This window comes from Lontra canadensis, unplaced genomic scaffold (assembly GCF_010015895.1).
Source record: "Lontra canadensis isolate GAN:19392208 unplaced genomic scaffold, GSC_riverotter_1.0 scaffold47, whole genome shotgun sequence".
NCBI classification, from domain to species: domain Eukaryota; kingdom Metazoa; phylum Chordata; class Mammalia; order Carnivora; family Mustelidae; genus Lontra; species Lontra canadensis.
In genome coordinates, this window is record NW_022631041.1 from 7415785 (window position 1) to 7432992 (window position 17208).

The following is a 17208-nucleotide window of genomic DNA, read 5'->3' on the forward strand; positions in this document are numbered from 1 at the left end:
TATTAAATCCAAATCTCTTAAGATGTGGACTAGGAAATGCTTGGCATACCTCAGGGATTCATCATGCAATCAGCCCAGCCGAAGAAGTTATGCTTCCACACACTTGAGTGACTGAGCTAGTGTCTTTACATCAGGAACACAGAAAAAAAAAAGCTTTGTGAAGGTTTATCAGTAGTTGAGGTTTTGATATATTCAGCTTACAGTACTAACAGGACACCCAGATGGAAAAGTCGTATAGACAATAGAATGCATCAGTCCAGAAGAGAGATTAGAGTTAGGGCTCGAACATCACAAGATTGGAGACAATCCTTCAAAGGAAGAATGTAGCTTGAGATAAGAGGTGATTTAGGGAAGAGGCTCAAAGAGCCCCTATACTTAATGGTAGTGCACAAAAAGATGAACTTGGTAGTAGGGTTGGCCAAGGAAGATAAATGCGTTTAACAGATAACTCCATTAAATCACCATTAAACCATATTGCCTTACTTATTTACAACAAAGTAAAGTACTATACAAAACCAATTCATGCATTTCAAGGTAAAGGCTTCGATGTTCAACCCAAGTTAGGTATGTCAGCTGCCTACCCTAGTTTCCTATGGCCCATCCAAGTATTATCTATATAGCCACCAGAGGAGAGTTTTAAAACACATGGACTCTTAAAATGCAGCAACTGAAAGTCAAATAACCCAATTAAAGATGGACAGAGATACAAATAGATATTTCTCCAAGAAGATACACTCACAAATGGGTATCCTCTGGTTGACATATGACCAATAAGCACTGGAAAAGATGTTCAACATTATCAGTTATTAGAGAAATGCGAATCAAGACCGTAATGAGATAATTCACACCCCTGCAATGGCTAAAATTAAAAATGCAGACAATAACATATGTTGTAAAGGATATGGAGAAACTGAAACTCTTATGCAATGTTGGTGGGAATATAAAATGATAGTCACTTTGGAAAACAGTGTGACAATTTGTCAAATGATAAAACCAAAGAGTTATCATGACTCAGCAATTCCACTTCTGGATATATGCCCAAAAGAAGTGAAAACAAACAAAGAAATAAAAAGATGTAAAAACATGTCTATGCAAAAGTTCATAGCAGCATTATTCAAAAAGTGAAAACAACCCATATGTCCACCAACTGATGAACAAATAAATGGAATGTGGTATAGCCATACAATGAATTATTACTCAGCAATAAAAGTATGAATGAAGCATGTATAGTCCGTTACAAGGAGTCACATGTTATATGGTTTCATTTATATGAAACACTCAGAACGGACAAATTCATAGAGACTGAAAGTACATTATTACACTTGCCAGAGGGCAGGGAAGGGAGAAATGGGGACTGATTAGTAACAAGTACAAAATTTCCTTTTGGAGTGGTGAAAACGTTGGGTAATTCATCTTGACTTTGTGAATATACTAAAAACCGCTCAGTTTTATGCTTTAAGGGGCTGATTTTTATGATATGTGAATTATATCTCAATAAAACTCTTTTTGAAAGTACTTATTTCCAGCCTCCATTTTTGGAGATTCTGTAAGTCTGTGACTGACCCAAGAATCTGTATGTTTTTAAAGATATGCTAGTGACTCCCAATTAGGTGATCCTAATGCTCAATCAGGTTAGGGAATCACTGGCATATCTAGAAAATTCGCTAGAGAGTTACCTGAGTTACATTTGAAGAAAAAGAAAAGATGCCAACAGCAGTGGTCCAAATGAACAAAGTAGTGAGAGAGGACTCAAGAAAGAAGGTCCTACGCACCACCCCATAAGCATAACCCCCACCCCCACCGTCTCCTGTAGTTCCCTTCCCCACCTTCCTCCCATCCCCACCTTCCTCAACCAGGTGCCTGACAGCACTCTCCCTCAGCACTCCTTTCCCCAAAACCCTACAGCTCAGCCACCCATCACAGGACTCCAGAGGAGTCCTACCACAAAAGAATTAAACACTTAAATGCCTTTGAATCCCCAGACTCTGGCTTTTCCCTGGTCACTTTAATAAAACAAGGATTCTCATTCATAGAAGATCAAGTCAGAGCACCAATTTCCTCTTAGATTCACATCAGACAAATCCTTAGGAATAATTGTGTTGCTTCAGAAACCAGCAAGGGAGACAAACCATAAGAGACTCAATCTCAGGAAACAAACTGAAGGTTTCTGGAGGGGAGGGGATGGGAGGGATGGGGTGGCTGGGTGATGAACACTGGGGAGGGTATGTGCTATGGTGAGTGCTGTGAATTGTGTAAGACTGATGATTGACAGACCTGTACCCCTGAAACAAATAGTACATTATATGCTAATTTTTTTAAAAAGGAATAAATGTGTTGCTTTTATTTTCATAATTACAGAAAAAAATAACAAGGGAAGGTCCTGTTTTTCTTTAAATACCAAGTTTAAAATACTATCCCCTCCATAAAGACTTCCTCAACCCGTCTCCCATTCCTAATTACCGGATAAACTTTTGCCACTCCACTGTATACAGAATTTCAGATTGCTGTTACAATCCTTCCTTGATAAAAAGTCTTTTTTTCTCATCTAGAATACAAATCTCTTACACTCAAGAGCTGTGAATTCTTCATCAGTGTTTCCCAGCACTTATCACAACCTCAGGTGGATAACTGAATCTCATAATTGTGTATAAAATGAGTTGATCAGATGAATCAAATACGTATTCTGATTTGTTAGGGTGCCTAAATGAGGAATAGAAAGTTATAGACATCCTTTCTCAATGGCTAACAACAAAATAAGGTTTTAAGTAATAGTAAAATGTGAGGTTTAATGAGCTTATTAATACATTTTTATTTTCATGGCATTTTGTTCACCTTTGTAATAGCAGAGTTCCTAAGAGTTCCCTTTTTTAAAGTTTGATTTGGGTTATATCTCTCCATATTCCTCACACCTGATTAGACTGATTCACTAATGAATTCTAAGCGAATCTCTCTGAAAAATAGTAAAACCTCTTGAACTTCAATTAAAAGACATCATCAAGGGGCGCCTGCGTGGCTCAGTGGGTTAAAGCCTCTGCCTTCGGCTCAGGTCATGATCTCAGGGTCCTGGGATCGAGCCCCGCATCCGGCTCTCTGCTCAGCAGGGAGCCTGCGTCCCTTCCTCTCTCTCTGCCTGCCTCTCTGCCTACTTGTGATCTCTATCAAATAAATAAATAAAATCTTAAAAAAAAAAAAAAGACATCATCAAGTGAAAATTGCAGATTCAATTTTCTAAACAGATTAAGTAAGTGAAAACTGAAGCCTTTGCAAAAATGTATACATAGCTCAGGGGTAAAGTGCTTTTCTAAAAAAATTTTTATGGGATACTCCTTCTTTGCAAATAAATGTGAAGTACTACCAGAAAAGGATAAACAAAATAAGCCAAGGACAAAATCTTGTCAATATTTCTAGTACAAAATAATCATTACTCTCATTTACAAAGAATGTTCACGTGTATTGGCTCAATGCTTCCTCATAATTATTCTGAACTAGTAAATGTTAAAGCAACACTTTAAACCAATGTCTTCTTGTATCCCACACTCAGAATTTATACAACCTCAGAAATCAATAGGTGATATTTAGAATAGTTCTGAATCTAAGATCATGGAAATAGTAGTGTAACCCCCAAATATAGTTTTCTGTATATGGGAGTTCAAAATTTCTCCAGCTCTGGAATTATTCTGGGTAATTGTTGTCATACTCATCAAACAGATAAATTTTTAGAGATTTCAATCAATAAAGAAGGTAATAAATTGATAATTTATGACAAAAGACATGAATTTAAAGGTCATATTAACTTTTGCCAAAGGTACTAATAGTTCATAAAATCTATAAATATGACATCCAGAAATGTTGGCCATCATGGGTGAAATGTTGATAAAATCTTTCTTTGCTCACAGCCATAATATAGAGCCTTTTACAACTAAACTGAAAAGAAAATTATTTGAGAGTAACCATTCCTCTAATTCTCTATGGTTTAATTAGCAAAAATTCAGGATCAAGCTCTGTGTTATGTTAATGTGACATTATGATTTAACATTTAAAAACATGAAGGTCATAGAACTGAAAATGTCAAGCTTCTCTTTCAGTGTATATTGGCTGTAATACAGACCTGAGCTAGATGGACAGAGCCCAGGATCCACCATCGGAGCAGAAAACAGAACACTGCCAGGTAACAGTATTTAAAGTTGAGGATGATCTTGGAATAATAAAACATTTTAATGAGTTTGCCTGTTTGGAAGCCCTGGCACCAGTGCCGGCCCAAAGACACAGAGCCATCTCTCGCACCTAGCGGGAGCTCAGCGAGTCAGACCTGACCAGCCAGCTGAGCCCATCTCGTTCACAGAAAGTTGAAATCTCCTCAGACTTGTCTCATCTCATTAAGCTATCCATCCATTCTCTGGCTTTCTACAAATCCAATTTGTAAATCTTTCCCTCATTCACACTCACATCCCAAATCCTCATGAGCATTATCTTTACACAAAGAAACATATTTAATGAAGTATAAAATCTCCACTGTATGCATTTTATCTTTCAATTAAACACCATAAAACACACTATACTTGTTTAATGCCTTATCCAACTGATTATTTTGTCTCCACAGGAGCACCAAATAACATTGCTAAGTTCGCAGTTGCTTTACCACCTTTTGAAAAAAAAAAAAATGTTCCTAATTTTTCTCCTTCCCCACTATGTGAGCATGCAACAATATTTTCTTTAAATTTTCCTAAAATTAGAACCTCATTCTGCTTCTAGGAGACATGAACAGATCATCTAAAAACAGCAAGCACTTTCATTTCCGCTCCCATTAACTCTCTAGCAAATGAAGGAGGATCAGGTATGGGGGGAGATGGAATAAGAAACTGCAGTAATATCTAGGCCTGGATTATTTTCCTCTGCCTGATACAATTGGTTTTGATCCAAGAGAGGTAAAACATGCTTTTCATTTTGGTTTGAATATCCTTCTTGATGTTGTTAAAACTTCAGGTCATTTGGGCTGATGTAACACATTCAATGAATGCTCTGAAGAGAGGAGTGGAGAGGAGGGAAGAGAGAATACCAAGAGAAGGATCCTTTGGAGTAAACAGTCTCCATTCACCTCTCCATTTTTTCTCATTCTCTGTCAATTCCCTTCTCACTGATGATACAGAGATATCCTGGATCTTATGCAGCCAGTGAACTCCTTCTCATCTATGAAGTCTTTGATTTAGAGTTTGTGTATGGAATATGAAAATTCACTCACCAAATTGCCATGCCTGCCTAAGTGCCAAATCATGACACCTGCCTAAAGGTGTTTCCCACAGCCAGTGTTTCCCACAGGTTAACAGTGTGTGGACTTAGGATATTTGCTAAACCTCTCTTGGACCCACTTTCCCCATCACAAAATGAAATCATCATACAGTAATTTCAGCTGACCAAGAACAGTTAAATTTCATTTATCACAATTTTCAGTCAGAATTTTTCATTCAACAGTAATAAACTATTACCAAAATAAATCTTTCTTTCTTGACCATGTCAAATGTCACTCTTTAAAGTTCTTTATACTTGTCATTCATAGCTCATTAAGTTATCCTCTTGTAACTCTCGATTAGGTCCCTCTCTTTATACTGCCTTTTTAATGATTCCTTTGAGTGTAGTAAGCATAGCTATGTTCTTGAAAGACTCTCACCTCATAATGGATAAAACAAAGGACTAAGTTTGTATTTAGGAGATCTTTCTTCTAGTCAAAGATTATCCAATTAATATTGAGCACACATCTCTTAACTATAAGAAACAAACTGAGGGTTGTTAGAGGGGAGGTGAGTGGGGGAATGGCGTAATTGGGTGATAGGCCTTAAGGAGGCACTTGAAGCGATGAGCACTGGGAGTTGTACACAACTGATGAATCAATAAATTCTACTTCTGAAACTAGTAATACAGAATATGTTAATTAAATTGAATTTAAATTTTAAAAGGATTAAAAATATAAAAGAATTTTGCAATTAAACAAAGAAACAAGTTACATGCACTCTATCCACAAAATTCAGCTGCAATGTGGATGACATCCCTTATGCGGTACATGTCCTTCTATCCTCCACTCAAACCCACTCTTCACCAAGGTACAGGGCAGCTGAAGTAGAAATGGGTAAAGCAAATAATTATTGGGAGATTGCAGCAAAATCTAGAGTATACTGGCAATGCTGGTATAGTTTGGGGTCAGTGTATGAATTAGTCCAATATTATATAAAACTGCTGCTGCTTCTAGGAACATAAACTACCTTTAAGATCAATAAATTTAATCAATTGTTGGCTATCTTAAAGTCAGAGCTACTACTTTGTTCTAGGCACTTTATAAACTAGTCCTCATAACAACCATAGTGTGGTTATTAATCATCCCTTTTAGAAGATACACCCAAGGAAAACAACCTAATTTTAACAAGAAAGATATAGATTAGACTGTGTATGTGTGTGCATGTGTCTGTGTATGAATATATGTACATATATATACACACACATATATATATAAATATATTATAAATAAATAATAAAATCAGGAATTCTTTTGCAAAATTATAAAAATATGCTGGAAAAATACCTACCTGCAAACTTTTAAAAATTAGTCCAAGACTTCTTCTCCTGCCTATAAAAGTAATAACTAAAAAAATGGCACAATGTATGATACAATTGTCTTTAAATGTTGAACAAAAAGCAGCATAGGACTATAATCTCTGAGAGAAGAAAAAGAAACAAGGTGAACAATATGAATGCCACGGATTTCTGCCTGTAGAGAATTTCTGAACCATGATGCAGGAACAAGATTCAAAGAGAAGTCAGTGGTCTCAGTAACTGAGGAAATAGAAATCCAAGTTTGGGGAGAATAGGGTGAATTGGAATTTGTAGGGCCAAATTTCAGAAATGAAAAAGCCCTGAAGAGAAAGCTCCATGAACTTGCATAAATGTCTCTTAGATTCTTTAGCTTCATACCAATCTGTGGATGCATAAGATGAAATTTGATAGAGCCATACAAAGAACAAATAGCAAGCCATACAAAAAACAAACAGAATAAATTTCTGAATATTGTATGCCAAAGAATTGGCAGAGTTCACACAGAACTGGGAAACATTTGCATTTCCATCAGAATGAGGAGATCTTATTTAATACATGGGGCATTTAAAAGAGAACACAGAGGGTCATTCCTTAGTAGTAGAGCTTAATTAGTCCTACAGTAAAAGCTACCATAGATGTGTCCTTATAAACCTTCAAGATAAACTTCAAAAGTAACAAAGTTATCCACAAATAACTGCCAGAAAAAAGATTTCAACTCTAAAATGAAAAACTACAATATCCAACATCCAAACAAAAATGAATAGATATGAAAGTCAATTTCTTTTCTATGTATCAGTGATAAACAATTGAAATCTACAATCAAAAAGGTTTTAAATATGCCATTTAAGCTAGCACCCTCCCCCCCCAAAAAATGTATAAATTTAACAGAACATGTACAGGATCTATATGTGGAGAACTACAAAACACTAATGAAAGAAATCAAAGATCTAATTAAATGGAGATGTACTCCAGGTTCATAGATTGAAAGACTTGATATGGTTAAGATGTCAATTTTTCTGAACTTGATATATATATATATATGTATATATATATATTCAATGCAATCCCAATCAAATCACATTATTTTGTAATATCAACAAACTGATTCTACAATGTAAATGTAAACACCAAAAAGACCCAACACAATACTGAAGAAAACAAAGATGGAGGACTCATACTACTACTATTTCAAGATTAGCATAAAGCTACAGTAATCAACACACTGTGTGACATGGGTAAAAGAATGAGCACATAGATCAGTGCAAATATCTAAATTTTAATAAAGGCCTATCAGAAAAGGAAGGAAAGAATTTTCAACAAGTGGTCCTGGAACAATTAGATACTCATAAAAAAAAGAAAAAAAGAAAAAAAAGAATCTAGACACAGACTTTGTATCATAGATAAAAATTAATACAAAATGGATTATAGACCTATATGTAACACATAAAATTATAAAAAGCTTCTAGAAGATAACATAGGAGAAAAAATAGATGACCTTGAGTTTAGAAATGAGATTTTTGATTCAAAACAAAAGGCATAATCCATTAAAGAAAAAAAATGATAAAATGGACTGCATTAAAACTAAAAGTTTTACATTGTAAATAACACTGTTAAGAGAATGAAAAGACAAGTCTCAAACAGTGAGGAAATATTTGCAAATCACATATCTCTTTAGATCTTGTATCCAAATATTCAAAGAACTCTTAAAAATCAGCAATAAGAAAACAATCTAACTAAAAAGTGGAAGAAAGATCTGAGCAGCCAATTAAAAAAAGATACACAGATATACAGATAAAAAGACGCTCAACATCATGTATTTTCACAAATTTAAAAAATCAGATACCAACCACCCAACTGTAAGAATACTTAAAACCCAAAATCTGAGCAAAATCAATAGCTGATGAGAATGTGTAGCAACAGGAACCCTCATTCATTGCTGGTGGGAATGAAAAACGCTATGGCCACTTCAGAAGATGGTTTGACAAGTTTCTTAAAAAGCTCAATACAGTTTCATATGCTCTGGCAAACCCATTCCTAGGTATTTACCCAACTGATTTGAAAACTTTAAGTTTACATAAAAACTTGCCCATCACTGTAGTAGCTTTATTCATAATCACCAACTGAAAGGAAGTATGTGTGTTGTGGGGAGGAGTAATCTGCTGAGGTTACAGCTTTCCAGATACACAGGACACCCACGGGTGATACTGCCAATATTCTCTCTCCACACTGGATGCAGATGTGATGACTAGACTGTTGTCTTGAGGAAAAAGCCAAGAAAATGCAATGACACCTCTCCAGACATCCATGGGCTGTGGGCCATTACCATCACCATCTCTCTATGTACTTTTTATAGCAGAGATTAACCTTTATTTGTTTAAACAACTGTTTGTTGTGTTTTCTGTGAACTTACAGCCCACCATATTCTAAACTGCCCCTGAAACAGTCACTTTTGGGAGGAAAGTGTTCCTCCCCTACTTCAAAAAGTGTTTGCTGTTGGAAATACCTCCCTGTCAAGAATGACTGGGTTTCAGGAAGGTAAATTCCCATTTCTCCCACACATTTTTCTAACTAGAGCTGTCAGGGAAGAATTTTTTTTTTTTTCCTTCTCTGGGTTTGAGTATGTAAGCCTGGAGCTCCCTGTTGGGAAGTCTACCTTGGTAGAGTCTGCTTGAGGGAATGAGGTCAGTACCAGAGTAAAGCAAACCCACAGGGAAGAGAGACAGCTGGAGAGCAAGCAAGAGCAGAGAGGTTAAACTCCATGTTTCTTTTAGTTTGTTTCTATGAGTTAATAATAATTTCTCTTTTTTAGATTGGTTCACACTCCATTTCTATTACTTGCAATCAAAGAGCCTAGGCCAATATAACTAACGTGCTTTCAAACTGTGAGATGAGGTATGAAGCAAGGAAGAGCACTATGAGAAAGATTAAGGGGTGAGTTAGGGAAGACTACTAAAAAAGCAACAGGTAAGAAGACCCCTAACAAGCACACGGATGCCAATCTGGAAGAGATTGCAAGGAAAAGTTTCCCACATGCCTCCTTCTGGCCCACCGTATCCTCAACATGAATTCAGTGTGCTCTAAACATAGGAGGGAAGGGTTTTCCTGGAAAGGGCCCCAGGGCATATGAGCTAGAGAACTAGGTGAATAGATCTTGAGATGTCTGTGGATCTACCAGTAGAGGTGAAGGTGAAGGTGAAGGTGAAGAAGGAGGAGGAGGAGGAGGAAGAGGAGGAGGAGGAGGAGGAGGAGGAGGAGGAGGAGGAGGAGAAGGAGGAGGAGGAGGAGGAGAAGGAGGAGAAGAAGGAGGAGAAGGAGGAGGAGAAGGAGGAGGAGAAGAAGAAGAAGGAGGAGGAGGAGGAGGAGGAGGAGAAGGAAAAGGAGAAAAAAAAAAGAAGGAAAGAAAGAAAGGTAACTCCATTTAGGAATAAAATCTGCTAAAATATATTTCCCCATAGTAAAGTTTCATTTGCTTGTTTTTACTTTGCTAATGGTAAGGACCTGGAGCTCACTGGCTCCCCAGCCTCACACCCTAAAGAAGGAAATCTGCCAAACTACACAGTATCCCATGCATGTCCCCCCACTTAGAGGGGAATTTTGGGTAAAGATAACTTAAATAAGAAACCAGCACAGCTGCCTATACTAATCAACATATACTTTATTTATAAAAATGAACAGTCATCCAAGGATTGTCCAATATTTAGGGAAAACTTACAGCATAAAAAAAAATGCTCATAGAGAAAAAAAAGTTAATGCAAGACAGAAACAACTTTTAATGAATTCTATCTAATGTCATCGGAAAGATTCAGGTATTAATTGTATCCATACAGGAAGAACAAGCAGCTATGAAAAAAAGAAAAGAAATCAGAGAATAACAGAAAAATGCAAAAGATTAAAAATATGATTGCCAAAAGTAAAAAAAATCCAGTGTAAGGACTAAATGATGGAATAGCTAGTATTAAAAATCAAGCAGTGATCTGGGAAACATTGTCAGGAAAATTCATCCAAACACAAACCATGGAAAATATAAGAGAAAAGAGATACTCACATGTATGCAGAAGGTAGATTATATGGCTAATAGCCATTTCAGAGGAAAGAACAGAGAAAACAAGGGAGGAAATGAAATAATAAAATATCTCCCTGAGTTAAAAGAAACGATTACTGAAATTGAAAGATCCAACCCATTGTCAAGTGATATAAACAAGAGAGAATCAGATACATCCTGGTAAAATAATTTAAGGAAAGGTTGTCTTCAAAAGAGGGAAGAAAAAAACAGATTGCCTATAGAGGAATGGGCTCAGTTTGGCATCACAGTTATCCATTACAATGGGTACTACAAGGTACTGAGGCAAAGGTTTCAAAGGGAAAATTAATTTGAGACTAAAATACCAAAGGATCAGTCAAGTGTGAAGGCAAAATACAGACATTTTCAAGAAACTGAGAATTCAGATATTTTATCTCCCATTTACTGTTTCTTCAAAATTATTTTAGGATACAACTCAACAAAATGAGTAAGATATTTAAAAAAGAGGAAGACATGGCATCCAAAACAATGTAACTAACCCAGGAGTTCAATTAAAAACAAAAAAGTCCCAGAGAGTTGTGCTCTGAACGCACTACATCAATGAAAATTAGAAAAAGAATCCCAATTTTTCAAGGCAAAAATTTTTCCAAAAAATGAGAAGTTTGCATTCATCAAATACTGCAGTCAAGCTAGGAAATTCTGATGATCAATGTGCTGCTTCTGGTGTTAAAAAAAAAAAAAAAATTACCTAGAAATTTTACACAAGTTGTAGTAGAACATTACCACCCAAATATGAAGTAAAACAAACCCGGGTATCTTGACACTTACAGCGTTAAGGGAAAAGAATCCCTTCCCTGTGTTCCATGTCACAGAATTACATTTCCTTTTTTATGAGCCTAATTGCACTACTTGGTTCTGCAATAATTATTTCCTAATTGTAACAGTAAAGATAACGATCACTAACACTTATTTGACACTTAATGTAAGTCCTCTACTAATTCTTTTAGATTTATTAGCCAGCTTAGTTCTTTCAAAGACAGCACAGTAGGGCTGCCTGGGTGGCTCAGTGGGTTAAAGCCTCTGCCTTCTGCTCTGGTCATGATCCCGAGGTCCTGGTAAAGAAGCCCCCTTCTGGCTCTCTGCTCAGCGGGAAGCCTGCTTCCCTTTCTCTCTCTGCCTGCCTCTCTGCCAACTGTGATCTCTGTCAAATAAATAAGTAAAATCTTTAAAAAATAAAAAAATAAACAAAGACAGCACAGTAAAGTTAAGTAACTTGCCGAACGTCGCACATGGATTGATGAACACAGGCATTCTGGCTCCAGAATCCTTACTCTTAAACGCTGACCATGATGCTTCTCATAATGCTCTTTAACTTACTAGTTTTTAGAATCAACTTATCAATCCAAAACAAGAAGGAATAGTAACAATTTTAAAACACAATATAAATTATGTAAAACTTACCAATAAAGAGAAAATAACCAAAGTAAGGAGAGGGAAAAGAATGTGTGTCAGCTATTTTTCTTACCTTCTTATACAGGGGTAACTTTCTGCACAGTACAATTATTATAACACAGAACTTTCTATATAATAGCAAGTCAACAATTATACATAGATAACTTTTATATAAAATAATAATATAAAAACCAGCAGGGAGCAGAGAGATAATGAATTTTAATTCCTCACATTTCACAGCAAGTATGATGGTTAAATTTATGGATACATAGCTGCTGTCAATATATATTGTCTAACTTTAATTTTAAAATGTTATATCTAATTTATATAGAAACTCAAAATCTAAGAACAGAAAAGTTACACGTAATACATTAAGAAATAGCAATAGAAGCAAATTAATTAGAACTTTGGGAGGAATATCAGAAAAGCTAAAAACAGAAAAGGAGGAGAACTAGGGAGGGGAAAGTCCATAATTTTTATTAAAATTAGCAGATATTTTATTGTTAAAAATATTATGTAATACTATTAATAAAAGTTGTATCCTGTAAAGAAGGGCATAAACTGGTGAGCATACCCCTCCATTCAGGCACGGTAAATACAAAATGAGAATAAATGCCACCCGTTCATAAAACCAAGCAGAACAAGGATAATACACAAACGCATTACAGAATACTCATGTTCTTTACTGATTCTTTGTTTCCACACCGTTAGGGACTAAATGGCCCATTTTTGTCACATAAACTTCTAAAGAGACATTCATTTCATCAGCTTTAGACAACTGTGGATCACACCTACTCCAATCCTCTACCTTGCACACCACATTTAAAGAAAGAGTTGTCTAAATTCACACCTCGCTGGGGGAGGTGGGGAGGGGGGTGGTTTGGGGACGGAGTCTACACTGGTATAGCCTTTTGAGGGTATAATTTCGCAGTCCTTATTGAAATGTAAAATATGGCCACACGCTGACCTAACTAGTTCACCTCTCAGAATCTACCATACAGCAACACTGCCAAATACTCAAAGGTAACTCCATACACCGACTTTCAGTGAAGCTACTACTGTTTAGAACAGAGGAAAACGAAAACCATCCGAATGCGCACTAGTCAGACGCAGAATATTTCGTTGCCTTTTAAAAAATAAAATGCATCTATATGGAGTGACGCTAAAAAGTATTGGCAACATATCGTTAATCAAGAAAAAGCAAGATACAGAATCATATATTATACAGTCTGTGCGTGAGATAGATACATGATAGGTAGAGACAGACACGTACTGGGCAGAAGGCAGTGGAGGGAAGAAGTTTTTACCTTGAAATTTGATTTTTTTTTTACAACTAGCATATATTGTTATTATATCTTAGGAAATCAGAGTATATCTCAATAAATTAAAAAATCCAAAAGGAGAAAGACTCAATGTCTTTGCATTGGTTCGCTCTCAGATCTAAGGAAAGAAAACCCCATACACAAGCACGTGGATGAGGGAACAGGGCAGCTTCACCGGTTGGGTCTTTTCTTAGGGGACGAGGGGGTAAACGGGGACGCCGAAACACTAGGGCAGAGCTCAGGAGAGAACCCGTGAGCCCCAGGGCGGGCCAGGCGGCCAGGGACTCGCGCGGGGAGGACAGGTGCCCCGGGGCGGGGGTCATTTAGGAAACCGGGCCGCGAAGCCGACACGCCAGAAAACACCCCGGGAACTGGGCGTGTGGGAAATAGGGCGGAAGGTCAGGGAGCGAAGGGGCGGGCCGGCGCGCAGGAGCCCGGCAGGGATCTAGGGTCGCGTCCCGGGCCCGAGGCGCGGCGGGCTGCCACTGTTTGGCCCGCCGGGGCGGCCAGGGAGTTCGGGGGCAGCTTTCGAAGCCGGGGAGACGGGCAGAGCGCGCGGGGAGCGCGCAGCGGGCACCGGCGGGCGCCCAGGCCGAGGCCGAGGCCGTAGTCCCCGCGGCGCGCTCGGGTGGGGACGCCAGCTCCAGTACCTTCCCAGGAGAGCTCTCCTCCGGGTTCCCGCTTCAGGAACTTGTACCAGAACGTGTCCACGCGGCCCGGCTCCGCCCCGTCCTGCGCCGCCTCCTCGGGCGCCAGCTCCACCTCCCCGAGCCACAGGCCGGGCTCCTGCAGCGCCAGCGCCCCCGCGCCCGCCGCCGTGCCCGCAGGCCTCAGGCGCACGGCCCCGCGCGGCTCCCAACGCCCCAGCTCGGGCCGCGACCCCACGACCAGCAGCTCCGGCCCGGCCCCGGCCACCGCGGGCGGCACCACCACCCCGAACCGGAACCGCATGGCGGCGGGCGGCGCAGCTCCGGGTGTCGGTGCCTGGCGGCCGGCGGACGTGGCCCGAGCGCGAAGCGGCCGCGGCGATTGGGCGGCGGCGCGGGAGGCCTGGTCGCCAGGGGCCGGGGCGCCGGCGGGGACACGTGCGAGGCTGCACCTTTTTTGGGCTGCATCACGCGGCCTAGGAGCCGGGCCTGGTCCAGCTCGGGGCCTGTGGCGACGGGAAGCGGGCGCGGGACAAGTGTCCTCTCGCGGAGAAGGACGCTTGCCCGGGCCGGTGGCCTCTTTCCGCAGCGCGGCTCTTCGGGGCGGCTGGGGACGCGGCGGAGGCGACAAAAGGGAGTCTAAACGGGTTAGGAAAGGGAGGAAAACAGCCCAGAAACCCTGCGATTTTACTGTCATCTTTCCCAAAGACTCGAAATTATGTGTATATGGGTCGTAAAGAAAAGTGGCGTGACATTAATAGTGAAGTTGGGGGAAGATCCCGGCCGCGGTGTCTGGAGAGCTCCGGCCCTTAAACAGGTCCCTTACGCTGGGCCTCCGGTTTCTTTATCTGTAACGTGAGGGTATAAAATAACCATCTTGAAAGACCCTGCTAACTCCGAAGGTTTCTCTGATTGGTGGAAGAGATGCCATTCCGAGCCCAGAGCTGATGCAGAAAAACACTGGTTACTTTTCCCTTGTCTAGTCCAATTCGATGCCTGAAATGACACAGGATCGCTTTCATTTTTTCAAAAAATGTTCTGTTTTTAGTATATGTAAAATGCGTTTGGAGTAAATACTTTCGAGTCCTTTTCGAGGTAAAACAATAAGGGCCATAATTCTATGATTACAAATGTGTGATATAATTTTTTTAATGGCATAAAAATAAAAAATGTTTAAAATTTGCTTTCAGTAAACCAAATACTTCTGTGTCAAGAAATACAGATTTATAGCTGTTTGGTCAAAAGGAAAAACCTATTTACATGGGTGGGGAGAGGGCTTTAATTTTTGTTACTGGTTTAAGATAACCATCCTTTCTGTTTACATATTTGTTATTTTTTGATTCTTTAATAAAATTGTTCTCCTGTTCTTACATTTGTATATTCACCACTTAACAACAATCTCTTATGCGAACCAGAGACACATAAAATATCTCTAGTTCATGTTTTTACCAGTATTTGAAAGCTTGTGAAAAATAGGGCGGGGGAGTCAAAATTTCATGCATTAAGAATATCATAAGTAAGGGGCTCCTGGGTGGCTCAGTGGGTTGAGGCCTCTGCCTTCCGCTCAGGTCATGATCCTGGGGTCCTGGGATTGAGCCCCGCATCTGGCTCTCTGCTCAGCGGGGAGCCTGCTTCCCTCTCTCTTTCTGCCTGCCTCTCTGCCTACTTGTGATCTCTGTCAAATAAATAAATAAAATCTTAAAAAATATATATATATATCATAAGTAAAACAAAAAGAAATACAAAATGTAAGCCATGCAAACTGAGTCTGTCAGTGGAACAGTTAGTAAACTAATATGCTTTACTCTTAAATATTGATATTCCATTCAGTGTTTGGTTGGTTGCTAAGCTTAAGGATAAACACAAAGAAAAATGAAGACAGCAAGGCTAGCCAAACATGGCTGATTCAGTAGCAAAGCAGACATTAAATCATGGTGGCATGTGAGTCAGCTTATTCAGATTGATGTTAACAAAATATTCTTAGACTAATTTTAGGAAATTAAGAGTCGTTTGGCCGTGCAAGGACCCTGGGAACTGACAGTTCAGGATTTCTTCTGTTGTTCTATGCAGCCTGTATGTACGCTTTCCAAACGGCATTATTCCCACCAGCTCTTCCAGGGTGAGTATTGTCCATTCCGTAGATAAAACGAGGAGAAAAGGAGGAGGGGGAGAAAAGGAAGGAAGGAGGGTGGGAGGAAGAAAAGAAAGAATGAAGGAGAAAGAGACAAAAGGGGCAATATATTTGATCAAGAGGCATTATTTCCTTTCCTTTTCTATCATAAAGGAGTTGAGTAATTTTAACAGTCAGAAGTATCCCATTAATCCCCAAACCAAATATGTAGTATTTTACAGCATAGATTGAAATATAGTAGAAATGCGATAGCTACATTGTACACTAAGTAAAATGCAATTGGAAAGAAGAACAAGACCAAAAGGACATATTCCAAAGCCTCAATCATACTTCATCAATCATTTGAACTTATTAACCATAAAAATTATTATAGCCATTGAACCCTTATTATGAACTAAGCATGTGGTTTTCAAACTCATATTGTCTAATTTAATTCTCTTACCAATCCTAAGAAGTAACTAGTATGGTATCTCCATTTTTGTATGTGAGAAAAATGTGCAGAAAGTTTCAGTAAGCAGCCCATAGCAAGGAAGGGACGGAGCTGGTGCTAAAAGTCATCCATTCAGCTTACAGTTAAAGACATATATAATATACATTATGAAAAATTTGATTTCTAGGAAAATCACTTACAGACTACCTTTAAATCCCAGCATATTTAAATGAGTTATTCTCCACTAGCTCTTAATGAAAAATTAACTTCCTATAATTATTTCCTGTAACCAATTTCATCGTTAGGAATGACGAAACAGATAAATCTAAACTAATAGACAAGTCTATAAGGACATAAATATTTTATACTTTATACTAAATATTTTATACTTAGAATGGATTTGACCTCAGACCCCAGAAAATGGTCATTGTTATGCCTTTATACACCTATCTTGTTGACAATGGAAATACAGATTTGGAAAGTCAAGGTAAAAGGGTGCCTGGATGGCTCAGTTGGTTAAGCATCTACCTTTGGCTCAGGTCATGATCTCAGGTTCCTGGATTGAGCCCTGTGTCTGGCTCCCTGCTCAGCAGGGAGTCCGCGTCTCCATTTCCCTCCCTGAC

At 38.9% G+C, this 17208-nt stretch overlaps 1 protein-coding gene across 3 annotated transcripts in view; it reads right to left on the bottom strand.

The window, feature by feature from the left end:
- EPM2A (EPM2A glucan phosphatase, laforin) overlaps nucleotides 1–17208 on the bottom strand; it is a 164368-nt gene that overhangs the window by 96241 nt on the left and 50919 nt on the right. The window contains exon 1 of one of the 3 annotated variants that reach the window (XM_032873115.1): nucleotides 14028–14394. The exons of 1 other annotated variant lie outside the window; for it this stretch is intronic. In XM_032873115.1, coding sequence (XP_032729006.1) covers nucleotides 14028–14328 — 301 coding nt within the window. In that variant the 5' untranslated portion in view covers nucleotides 14329–14394. Of the gene's footprint in view, nucleotides 1–14027; nucleotides 14414–17208 lie in introns of those variants that run through there. One more of the 3 variants, XM_032873117.1, reaches the window with a different exon arrangement.